Genomic DNA, 12,748 nt, shown 5'->3' with positions numbered 1-12,748 from the left:
AATCCTGAGTCCCATCTAGTGAATCAATTTTTGGAAATGGAACATGGGAATCTGCATTTTTAACAAGGTTCCCACATAATTCTTGTGTATTTCTCAGCTCTATAAAGCTAGATTTAGTTGATCTATAATTATCTATGTCAATATCAAAATGAACCTTTACTATCCTATACTTCAGATACGGACAAAATGAGAAATGACAATCTAGAAAGATTGGTCCTTGTTCTTCCTGGATGCGATGTTTCCAGTTTGTAACAAACTGCAATTAGTTCAGCAAGAAAGAAGTAGCCAAGTGAGGTCATAGCTTTGAGCTCTGTCAGAAAGCACATCACGGCCAAACTCATTACAGCTAGTTATTTCACAAACGTGTTCACAAAAAAAGCCTCACCGAGGCAGAAGAGTGGTTGAGCATAATCTATAGCCACTTACAGAAAAACAACTCAGGCTCTAAAGGATCAGGGGGTACATTGACAAATCTTGACAAAATCCATAGGATTCATTCCTAGAATTGGTGTAAGAGATACCAAGAGGCTTCAGAAACATTACTAATCAGTGTCAAGAAACTTAAGAGATATAGGGGCTTTACAGATCATTCTGTTTAACACCTTATTTTAAGGGCAAAGAGGAGAAATGTTTTTAGATCACAGATCTACATAGGATTCTCATGGACTGCAATATATGTGAGAAAGGGTCCATCTGTTTCATTCTCTGATCTAAATTCTCTAATCCAGAACAATGCCTAGCGTATAGAAGACACTCAGTAAATATTTATTGAATGAGATGAAACAAATGAACCAATCCAGGAAGAGGGGAGAAGAGTAGGGTTTGTATACAGCTCAATGCCAGTGGATAATAAAGAATATAAATAAAGCCTATTCTATTCACTAGCAAGCAGGTTTTTCTACAGATAAAAACCATCTCAAGTAGGGCTACCAAACCTCTTTGGAAAGCAAACATCTTTTTGGCTGTGCTTCATTCTTCTAGTCTGAAACTGTCAGACACAAACCAAACTTTAAACGGTATCAGCTACAATGCTTAAATACCCTGGTCTCACTAGCCGAATAGTTTTCAAACACAAGACCTATTCAACAAAATTGAGACATGACCATCATCAGAAGCAGCTATATTTTTTTAATCTAAAAATTGGGCACACAGAAACATTTTATGTTTTACATAAATTCTCGAGTCTTTTAATTATAGAACAGGAAATATAGGCCCCAGAAAAATAAGCTTCTTTCCATAGGTCTTAATCCTTGACCTCTGCAGTAAAGGCAATCCCTGCTAGTCCAACAAGTATTTGCCACCCACATATTTGGTAGGACACAAAGGAAGCCACAGGCCTGTCCCTTGTCTTACTAAAGGGTTGCAAATAACCTGAGAAGCAACATTATGGCCCAATTTTCAGTACTTCTATACATGAGACTTTTAATTCTTTATTTCCGTATTTATTAGGGCAATTGGAGTTGGTAGCTTCTAATCTAAATCTTCTAAATATTACGTTCAAGAGGGCTTTACGGGGGCCGGCCCAGTGGCTCAGGTGGTTGGAGCTCCGTGCTCCTAAATCGATGCTGGTTCGATTCCTACATGGGCCAGTGGGCTCTCAACCACAAGGTTGACGGTTCAACTCCGGCAAGGGACGGTGGGCTGTGCCCCCTGCAACTAACAGCAGCAACTAACAGCGGCAACTGGACCTGGAGCTGAACGGCACCCTCCACAACTAAGATTGAAAGGACAACCTGGAAGTATACTGTTCCCCTATAAAGTCCTGTTCCCCTTCCCTAATAAAATCTTCAAAAAAAGAAAAGAGGGCTTTACGTTCAAGAGGGCTTTGTATTGCAATGGGCTTTATTCAACATTAGTTTCGTCAAATGCTGCAGAAGAATCCCGGTGACTAAGGAAGTCATTAATTCTTTATACTTTTAGTTTCCTATCTCTAAGTTAGCAATATGCTCCCCGGGCTTTACTTAGCCAGATTTAATTTGTAAGAATCTTCAGAGGAAAACGTTTCATATATAATTAAAAAGAGTGTTGCTTGACAAAGTTGGAACTGAGCTCAAAATAAATCCATCCTGGTACAACCCCCTTCTGGGTGCTACGGAGAGAAAACAGCCACCGATACATTAAGATGAAAAGGAGGGAAGAGATAGAGCTTAAAGTGAAGAAATGACACAGACCCCCCACATACACACTTTAAAAACTTTATTTATATAAAAAACTCATTTGTTTTTAAAAGCATTAACAAGAAAGAAAGAAAAACAGAAAAGGTATGGAGAAGACACGCCCCTGACAAGTGTTCAGTGGAAGGTGCCATTTTTGGTTTTCTGGAATTGAATGTTTAGTGTTTTTATGAACAAAAAAGAAAAAAAAAAAAACAGTTAAGGTCCCCAAAAGCCCATGGCTGTTCTATTACCCACACCCCACCAAGAAAAAGAGCACCAAGAAAAGAGCAGAAGAGAACAAGAGAAACCAAGAGTGGAGCCAGGTCCGGATGGGGGCAGTTTCCCCTGTGCAGTATGTTCTGAAGGTCACAGAGAGGGAAAGGCTCCTTTCTGCCAGAAAAGGAGTGGGAAGAAATGGGAAGGGGGGGAGGGTAACTGAGGGATTTTAATGCATAGGGAAAGGGGCGGTGAGTTGTGCACTTTGCTCCTACCCCATAGCCTCCATATATAAGGGAAGAGGGAGAGAAGAATAAAGATTTCCAGTTTGCACTGAACTGAGCCTTTAGATTAAGGGGAGGAGTAAAAGACAAATAAGGAAGTGGATTAAAAAAAAAATAACCAACCAGCACAGCTGCTGATCGCTCTAGCCCAACCAGCTAATATACACTAAACTGAAAGGAGGAGGTATTTGGGGACGGGGTGGGCGGGGGGTGGAAATGATTTCCCTACAACCCCTTCAGAGATGATGGTATATTCTGGGCAACTAAGAAATAAGAGTCATACCACGCACTCCTCCCATCAAGCTCATTTTGAGATTTATCAGAACAGGATTTTTGCAAAATCCCAACCATATACTGTTGAGCAAAAGCTTGCTATGGCTGAAATTAGAGGCTACACCAATTGCCAGTGGAGAACCTGAGGTTCTCTAGGTCACTTCTCCTCTTCTTTCAGCTATTTAGGGCTAATAGTAAGAATCAACAAAATACAATTTGCAAAATCATGAGAAATGAGACTGCAGAGGCAAAGAAAGGCACGTGGAAGGGAAGGAGAAGATGCACCCCAGGCCAAAGGCACAAAGAAGAGGCAAAGCCAGGGGCGCTCCCCACCTTTCAGGGTAAAGGGGGCAGAAGTATGTACATCAAGTCCTTTAGTCAGCCAACCAATCCAGGGAGTAGGCAGGGGAGGACAGGGCTATAAGGGGGTGCAAAGGAGAAATAAGGGCGGGGGAAGCCAGCTTTGAAGCTTCCTGCCAGTTTCAGACTAACTGATTCATGTACATTCCTACTAGCTCCTCCAAGAGGTTCTCCTTCCCAGAAGACAGCTTTCTGCTCCTTCTCACCCAAGTCTTCCTTGACACATTCTCCTCTTTCTACAGCCTCTTGCCAATGGCCTGGCCAAGTCAGCAGACATTATCACAGGACGGGAGCGGAGGGTAAGGACAGCCTCAGTGTAGGGCAGCGGCAGCGGCAGCCCAGGGCTGGTATGAAGCTTGGGGAGGAGACGGAGTCTGTAAGTCCTTGACGGTCCCTGCCCTGGAGACGAGGAGAGCAAGGTTTCTTAATCTCAGTTCTGGGAGACCTTCACTCACTCAAGGGGCCTTGCCAGGTGGTATGTGCCAATGTCACCAGCCTTCTTTGCTTCAAAAACAGTCATCAGGAATAAGGGAACAGCTCACACTTCCCATTCTCCAAAAAAACCAAAAAGTCCCTTCCCCACCAAGAAAAAAAAAATCTTGATTAAGAATCATCAGTTTATCAGCTTGCTGTACAATGCACATACAGCGTGTAACTTCCAATTCTTCCCACAGCTTCCAGTGAAGATCCCCACTCCCCTTCCCTCCACACAAGGCCAGGAGTTCCAGGGAGCGCTGGCAAAAAGAGCTAATCTGCAGCAGTTTCTCAAGGTATGTATATAACTGAGTCAGGGTTCTTGGGAGCAATTGGAGAGGATCTGGGGAGAAGGGACAATTAAACTTCACTGGAAGAAGTTAGGAGTCGATGGAAAGAAGGCAGCCACTTAGGGCTATAAGGGCAGGAAGCAGCCTGGCAGTTGGCACAATAGTCCAGCGAAGAAAGGGAAAAATCGTCAGTCCATTTCACCACCAAAAAATAAAAGTACATATATTATAAGCTCAGATGTAGTGGAGATAGTGGTGCTAAATCTTCTGCTGTAGGGAAAAAAGAAAAAGAGATGTTAATAGGGTTGGGAACAAGGAGGACCACAAGACAGCCAAACAAATCTGGAGGAAGAGCAGAGCACACCACGGAGCATCAGACCAGCAGCATGACCCAGCCCTGAGAGCTAAGAATCACAGAGGAGCCCCAAGCACCACGTGCTGAGACCAGTGTCTCTGGTCTGATCAGATGGGCATGATTGGCAGACTGCTGCACACAGGGACCGCCTTCCTCCGTGATAGTCGTGGGAGTAACTGGGGGACATACCATGGGGGGGTAAGACACTTGGTCCCCCTCCTCATCCAAAACCAACACATCCATCTCTTCCTCCAGAGATTCCTGCCCCTCGTCCTGCTGTGAACACATGCAATTTGTTAGTATGAGAGTAAGGAAATAGGAACCTCGTGAGTATGTGCCAGATCTAGGGGGAATCCCCAAATCTGTAAACTCAAACAAAACGAGATACTAGTAAGAAAAGGGAAAGACAGTTGAGAAAACACAGGCAGGAACAGGAAGAGGAGTGATGCATAAGAACAGACCAGTTAGCGTTAGTTATGTCAGTAACACGTTTATAGTCTTCTTCCCCATCTCAACCATTGCAGAATAATGGCCCAAGAAATCCCAACAGGAGTCAAAACTACTTTTCCCGAAAGCCCCTACAGAAAAGGATGCTGTCTTTCACCAGGTCCTTTTTCGCTATCTCACAAAACATGCAGGCTTCACGACAGAATCAGCCATAGGAGGACAGCAGTATATAAAAAGAATTTACCATCAGGGGTGTTCCCTTCAATGGCTCCATTTCGCCTAGATCCCCGGATCGATCCAGTGTTCTACTGTGGTCCCCTCTCTCATTCAGTGTGGAATAGTTGTTATCTAATGAAAAAAGTACACGGAAACGTGATATTCCCCTCTAGTGTGTAACATATACTGAGCAGAGAAATGCGAATTAGGTACCTCTGTTAGGAACTGAACTTTGCCAAATGCTCCAGAAGACATTAAGTTCTGGTCACCCTTGACTTAAAAAGAACATGAATCTAATTGGGAAGCCAACGTATATGAAATACACAGAGTATGACATACATAAAAAGCTGAATGAAGAGCTCTGTCTGTAAGGATATTAGAGTGAAGAGAAGAGACCGTGAGGTATGCAGCAATAGTTAGGAAAGATCTAACAAAGGAGACAGGACTTCAGTTAAGCCTTTACGGAGGAGGAGAATTTAGAAAAGCAAATAGGGAGGATATTCCAGTAGGAGGTATTAGATGAGCAAAATCAAGAAAGTGCAGAGTGGAGAGAGAGAAAACCTGACCAGGTGGGCTGAACCAGAGCACACGGAGGTAAGATAAAGGGCGCCTGAGGTCAGACTATGAAGGCTGTTGAGTGACAGTTTAGGGACACAAACATGACACTGTAGTAATGAGGAAGGCATACGAAGACTTTTTAAAACACCTCTGAGCATGTGGGAATGCAGAAGAAAGTACATGGATCAAGTTTTACTAAATTTCCTCACATCCTTCCAATTGGAAATGTTCAGCCAGTGCTCTTCCGGGATGGCAAATGGTGGATACTACATCCACTATAAATGGTGGATGGCAAATGGATGAGGGTACTAGAAAAAAACTGCAGAGCCAGACAGTTCTCACCCCAATGAAGTACGACTCCATATCCTTAGACAGGAATTAATCACCTACCTAATGATTTTGTGTTTGATCCCATATTGCTCATCTGGATTTCTTCCCGATCAGGTTTCTTATCTATATGAAGAAAGAAAGTTATCCATGTCAAAAATTAACTCTTCAAAAAACCTATACTCGTCATAAAAACTGCTCTCTAATCTGTCCACCCTCCCTCCCATTAAATTTTTCCTGAGTGCCCACACAGTGTGCCAGGCACTAGACAAAGCCCTCACGGCACGTAAAGACATTCCTTTCCAAAAGACTCCTAACCATTCACTCTAAGCCAGCAATTTTCAATTTTCAGGGCCCCTTTACAGTATTAAAAATTATGAGGAGCCAAAGAACTTTCATTGGCGTGGGCTGTATGGATTAATATCTACTGCACTGAGAAATTTTAAATATTTATTTATTTCACTTAAAAGTAACAATCAACTTATTCCATGTTAACGTAAATAACACTTTTAAGGAGCATTTGAGATCTTGTCCCCAGCATGTCGTCAGCTGGCTCAAATAAACGCTCATAAAAATTATCTTAAAATAATAACACGTTTAAATTTTTATAAAAAGGATTGTTTTACATTTTTGCACATCTCTTTAAAGTTTGGCTTAATATAAGATAGCTAGATTCTCATATCTGCTTCTGCATTCAGTCTGTTGTGATGTTATTTTGGTTGCAGTATATAAAGAAAACACAAATAAGAAGTTGGAAAGGGGAGGAGAATCTTAATAGTCTTTCAGGTAATTGTGGATATCCTTTGATACGACACTACTAACTAATACCATGTTTCCCCGAAAATAAGACCTAGCCGGACCATCAGCTCTAATGCGTCTTTTGGAGCAAAAATTAATAGAATACCGGGCATGATATAATATAATATAATATAATACAATACAATACTGGGTCTTATATTAATTTTTGCTCCAAAAGATGCATTAGAGCTGATGGTCCGGCTAGGTCATATTTTCAGGAAAACACAGTACTCCACAGAGTTTCTTTAAGGTTAGCAGCAGTGTAAAGTCTGAATCCAAACAAAGGATATCCTCATATTCTGTTAAATTAAAATCCATTGTTCTGTCTTGGACTTTGAATGGATCCATTACCCAGGCACGATTTTGAAACATCATGCTTTGGTCACTTGGAAAATACTGGTTCATAGTTATGCAGATCTTCTAAAATGTTCATTATACCATGTCAGAAAAATCACATTCATTAGTATCACCACTGATTTCATTAAAAAGTCTTTGAAGTATTGGGACGTTACTAAGGCAGATACAAGTTTTCCAAAATTATAATTTTCACTAGAAAATTCAGGCAGCAAGTACTGTCAGTTATTTTTCCTCAAAGTGACAAGCTCCCTGCATTCATTTTTGAGAAAATGTCTGCAAATACCTAAGTTTGAATAACCATAGTTTGTCTGTCAGTCATTTTTTTCAAGTAAAAATGGTGTTCCACAAAGAGCGGCTAGTCAACTAGTAACACAAGTGCTTTTCCACAAGATAGCCATCATAATTTTATATGCAGCGAGTACTTTCTGAGTACTTCCTATTTCATCAGCACAGGATATTAAAAAGATGTGTACTCCAGGGTAGAAACAGCAAAATTAATAATTTTCACAGCTCCACCAAGTGCACTGTTAAGTGAAACCGGTTCTTTTTTAAGCTGTGAGTACATGGCAATGAAAACTACAGTGACTAGTTTGGTTTGGTGTCACTGCCCTGATTCATGCTCAGCCCCCATCACCACGGCTTTTGCACCATCAGCACAAATGTCAACAGACTTGACATTTTAAGACGGCATTTCAAGAACCCTGACGGAGCCAAAAGCTAATTATCATTAAGAAAACAGGATTACAATATATACCTAAGTGAAAAAGCAAACTTTTTCAAAACAAAATACATGATTCACCTTTTGGGGGAAAACGTATTTGCTCACATGACCAAAGTGTTTAAAAGATATAACCCAAAATAGCAGTGGGTATCTCTGGTAATAGAAATAAGTGATTTGTTATTGTTATTTTTCTGATTGTCAGTATTTTCTAATTTTTCAACAGTAAACATGTATTACATTGAAATTTAAAAGAAAAAAATAATCATTTTGCAATATATACATATATCAAATCATGTTGTACACCTTAAATTTATACAATGTTACATGTCAATTGCATTTCAAATAGAGAAAATAGACTAGGGTTCATTTTCCAGTCATTTTAAGTCCACAAGCAAAGACAAGGGGATACCTGGGCTAACTGCCTGTTTTGTTTTATTTTCTAAAGCTCAGGCCTACCTGCTTCAATCCTGAGTGAACCATTACTACCCTCTACCAAAGACTAGCTCACTCAGAAATCAATATATATTCTATTGCTTGGATAGTAAGCTCACTAAAGAATAGCAGAGGTGGAATAAAAGCAGAGGGCTATGCCCACTGGATACGGTACCTGATTTCTGGTTCCGGTCAATGAGAGGGAGAGTGCTATCATCATATGAATGACTGCTCTGGCTTCGAGAAGCATTGTTTAGATTCACCTGGAAACAAACATAAAATACAGCAATGTCACCCATGCCTTATTCCTTAGCGGGTACAGACCTTTAGGTCCCTATTCCCAAATATGACTCCTATCAAAGGGCTATGGCAGATTTTGGGAAAGTCCAAAAGGCCATCATCCTTAACTGCCACCAGCATTAACAGTGGCAGTGACACAGAGGAAGACAACAGCTATTTTGGCAGCAAATGAACTGTGGGCACCATTCATTTTGGGGTGGAGTAAACCAAATGATTTCTTTACTATCTGAGACTTGAGTCAAAAGTAGACTTAATGTGATGAGAATAGAGGAATCCAAAGACAGAAGCATTACCTGAGATCAAGGAAAAAAATAGTTCAAGTCTTGGTCCCAAGAATTATCCTACCTGAAAGTCTGATTTCTTCCATCCTTCTTTTTCCAGTGGCTTCCGCAGTTCCTTATATCCCCAGATTGTCTGTAATACAAGTGCTGCTGCTCGAACTTCTTTTTCTGAACGGTTCCTTTTGAGGAAAGTAACACCATATGGAATTTGGATGTACGACCAGGGAAGAAGCTGAGAACCTGTTCTCTCTAATATAATGTAACTAATATAATGCCAAAATGGGCAAGATCAAGTGGTCACCAAGTCCGGTATTCTATCCAACAGTGACACACAAAAATGTTTGATGGAAAAGTCTATTATCAATTTATGGATCAACATTAAGACAGAAAATAGGTCAATACCTCTTCAAACTGTACACGTAATGAAGGGAAAATAACCTTAGAAACAAACAGGAAACGCTCCTTCCTAGCAACTCCCCTCTCAGACTTAAATTCTTCCAGTTGTAATTTTAAGTGTTAAGCTCACCCTGATTTGTTGATCAACACCAGCTTCTCGATACCCTGTGTCTCTCGAAGCTTTTTGGCAGCCTCCAAGTTCTCAGCAATAACCTCGTTGATGGTGTTCAAAATAGAGACCACAGTGTCCTCAGAGAAATTCTGAGAGGAGCTCTGCTGCCCTCCTGGCAGATTCTTTACCAAGTTAGGGATAGCATGTTTACCTGCAGCAGGAAGACAGAAGGGACGTGCCGGGAGAACAAGCTGAGTCAGGCCACGCGGCGCCTAACACTATCCTTACCTGCCTCGATCACATAAAGTATAGGGACTGTCCCCATGAATCCACTTCATTCTCCTACAGGGTTATCATATCAAAGAGCAAAGGACCTGGAATAGCCATGAATTTATTGTCCTTCCTTTTCCTTTTTTTATTCTTTCCTTTTTCAGTCACACTGAAACAATGTGAATACTTTATATCAAATATGCTACACAGTCCTTTCGGACAGTTTAATGAAAACAGTATATTTAATATTATAATAGTTCAAAAGTACAGTCATTATAAATTTTAAAAATTGGGCTCTGCCACATAGAACCTATATTATTAGGTTGGTGCAAAAGTAATTGCAGTTTAAAAGGTTAAAAATAATTGCAAACACCACAGTTACTTTTGCACCAACCTAGTAACTCTGAGCAAATTACTTAACTTACCTGGCCTTGAGTTTCCTTACCCTATAAAAAAATGGACCTTTGTAAAGTGGTGCCGATTAAATGAGAACATACAGAAGTGCTTAACAAGACCTACTAACAAAGTAAGTGCTTAAAAAACAATAGCTATTATTCTTCTATTTTTGAAGAGTCATCACCACTTGTCTTTCCAAGAACCATTAAACTACAGTTGCCCCTTGAATAGCATGAATTGAACTGTGTGGATCCACTTATACATGGATCTTTTTCAATAAATACTGTATTTTCTCTTCCTTATGATTTTCTTAATAACATGTTCTTTGCTCTAGCTTACTTTATTGTGAAAATATATAATACATATACAGAATATGTGTTAATCAACTCTTTATGTTATCACTAAGGCTTCCGGTCTAAAATAGGCTACTACTAGTTAAATTTTGGGGGAGTCAAAAGTTATATGTGGATTTGACTGTGTGGGGGGTCAGAGCTCCTAACCCCCTTGTTGTTCAAGGTCAACTATATAACCCTCTCCAACCCTTGAATTCACAAACTGTAGAGGGCTAGGATTCTTCCTCTCAATCACTTCAATAAATAAATAATTTAGCACCTGCTGGATTAAAGACGCTGTACTAGATGCTGAGGGAATGAACATCCATCTCCTTACCAATGAGTTCTTTGTTGCGAGCATCCACAGCCAGGTTTCTCAGCGCCCCGGACGCAGCTTTCACCACCCTCTCGTGTTCGTTGGTCAGGAGGTCAGCGATGGCAGAAAGAGCCTTCTCCTGGCGCAGAGCAGAGCGGATGTATCGGCCGTACTGGAAGTAGCACATGGAGGTGAAACGGATTACAAATGGCGCAACAGTGAGCCAAGTCTCCCACCTCCAAATCCATCTTCTGAAAGGTACTCACCGTCCAGCGCCCAGCACACAAGTTCTGGATAGCTCCAGCTGAGGCTTCTAGAATGGCAGGAGTCTTGCTCTCCTTGAGGAGCGAGATGTATATCCGAACCACCTCTGGCTGAAATAAAAGCTCGTAGCCTGCACGAGAAAGCAGAGGCTGCTCAGCAGTACCTACAGACCAGGCTGTGGGTGGTGGACGTCCAGGAAGTCCTCTGGATTGATGGGTTGAGGCTCCCAAAACTCTCCCACCCACCCGGTAGCAAACTCAGAGGCTTGATTCCATGCTTTAAGAAGAATTAATCCATGGTAAGAACAGAAGGGATATGAACTCATCATATGCAGCTCCTCTCTCCCACAGTTTACTTGGCCTTGCTGGGCACTCAGAGCTAGGCACTCAGGGGGTTCATTTGCTCATTGATACCACTCAGGGTTAAAAATTTCTCTTCTCAAACTAATTATTTCTAACTTAACTGAGTCATTCTGCCCACCTTTTCTGTGACCAAGTAAAATGGCCTATCATAGATTTAACAATATCTATAACTTCTATATCCATGGAGAGCTGAGAATTTTGGACTCACTTTATTGATAAATATAAAGAACCAAACTGTGATAAAGAGGCTTCTTATAACCGGTAGGTGAAAGTTTAAGTCCCAAGAACGGTAGTGGCTACTTAGGGGCCTAAGCTGCTAGTCTAGACTACCATCAGAACCGTATCCTACCCTCAAGCACTGTGAAGAGCTGCTGTAACAAGCAGTCTTTTGTAAGTTGTTGCTATAATATTATAGTTTCCCAATATTTTCACCATCACTTCAAACCCATAAATTGGAGAGAACAGTGAACATATTGCACAGTATACTGTTAAACTACCAACTACTTCTCTGTGGACTGTGTTTATGACACATTTGGAGACTGAAAAGAAAAAGACAACTTACCTCGAGCGGGACTAGTTCTTTTCGGGAAATCCACTGTGTCGTTTGCTGGATCTTCTGTGGGTTTTTTCCCTGTAGAAATTAAAAAAGGTGGGGAGGGGTAAAAGTTTAAGAAAGGAGAGTCCACCCTGGTACATTTTTTATTCTTCAGTCAAAATCTTTGGATCAGGGATGCATCAAATGGGTAGGTGGGGGGAACATGTGGGCCCCCAGTAGCCCCCAGGGGGCTGCGCTGAAATGATGACAGAAGACAGGCAGCAGATTGGTAAGATAAGGCTAACCACTGTTGTTGAGATTGTCCTGAGTTCAGATAACTGGCAGGGCTGCCCAGAAATAGCATGCCATGATCCATTAGCTCAGAAAAAGCTAAACTTGTTTCAGTGGTCTTCCTCAACTGAATTTTCTTACATGCATCCACAGGGAAGGGTTAAGCAAGGCAACATTAGGGAAGCTAAAACCAAAACATGCAAATTAGAAATAGATTTAAGCGCCTTAAAAGATTCCACTCACCTCTGGAGAACCACTCATCTTCCAGTGCGTCACCCAAGGTGGAAAGCAGAGAGAAATTAAGGAAGAAAAATGCAGGAGAGAGATGTCAATGGGATCATGGGCAGATAAGCAGGAAAGCAGAGAGGAAAAGAAAAACACAGGAAACACAAAGGAGGAATGGGGGCAAAGCCCCAGATTAGTTGAGTTCTCGTCCTTTACTGTCCCCGTCACTGATGACACCACCACCACCACCACCACCACCACCACCACCACCAGCCCCACCACCTCGAATGAAGCACACAACACAAGGAAAGCAGCAGAAGAGCAAAAAGACATCCTCGACTAGGCAGACACCTGTACTGCTTGGCAGGTATTCTACACCTGAGTGTTCCTTTCCTGGTCCTACA

General features: G+C 41.5%; 1 protein-coding gene across 14 annotated transcripts in view; it reads right to left on the bottom strand.

The window, feature by feature from the left end:
* Window positions 1-2,179: 2,179 nt before the first annotated feature.
* The window catches only part of CTNND1 (catenin delta 1), a 44,478-nt gene continuing 33,909 nt past the window's right edge, over window positions 2,180-12,748 (bottom strand). For 7 of the 14 annotated variants that reach the window (XM_019715390.2, XM_074336418.1, XM_019715389.2 and 4 more), the window contains 11 exons: window positions 12,363-12,380; window positions 11,856-11,924; window positions 10,934-11,061; window positions 10,689-10,839; window positions 9,372-9,564; window positions 8,910-9,024; window positions 8,440-8,527; window positions 6,020-6,082; window positions 5,100-5,203; window positions 4,598-4,684; window positions 2,180-4,323 (listed from right to left, as the gene is read on the bottom strand). In XM_019715390.2, coding sequence (XP_019570949.1) covers window positions 4,312-4,323; window positions 4,598-4,684; window positions 5,100-5,203; window positions 6,020-6,082; window positions 8,440-8,527; window positions 8,910-9,024; window positions 9,372-9,564; window positions 10,689-10,839; window positions 10,934-11,061; window positions 11,856-11,924; window positions 12,363-12,380 — 1,028 coding nt within the window. In that variant the 3' untranslated portion in view covers window positions 2,180-4,311. The remainder of the gene's footprint in view (window positions 4,324-4,597; window positions 4,685-5,099; window positions 5,204-6,019; window positions 6,083-8,439; window positions 8,528-8,909; window positions 9,025-9,371; window positions 9,565-10,688; window positions 10,840-10,933; window positions 11,062-11,855; window positions 11,925-12,362; window positions 12,381-12,748) is intronic. The other 7 variants (XM_074336420.1, XM_019715395.2, XM_019715397.2 and 4 more) reach the window with 4 other exon arrangements.

This window comes from Rhinolophus sinicus, linkage group LG06, assembly GCF_036562045.2.
Source record: "Rhinolophus sinicus isolate RSC01 linkage group LG06, ASM3656204v1, whole genome shotgun sequence".
Taxonomy (NCBI): Eukaryota; Metazoa; Chordata; class Mammalia; order Chiroptera; family Rhinolophidae; genus Rhinolophus; species Rhinolophus sinicus.
Note: the sequence above shows the minus strand (reverse complement) of the source record. Positions and strands in the feature narration are given on the sequence as shown.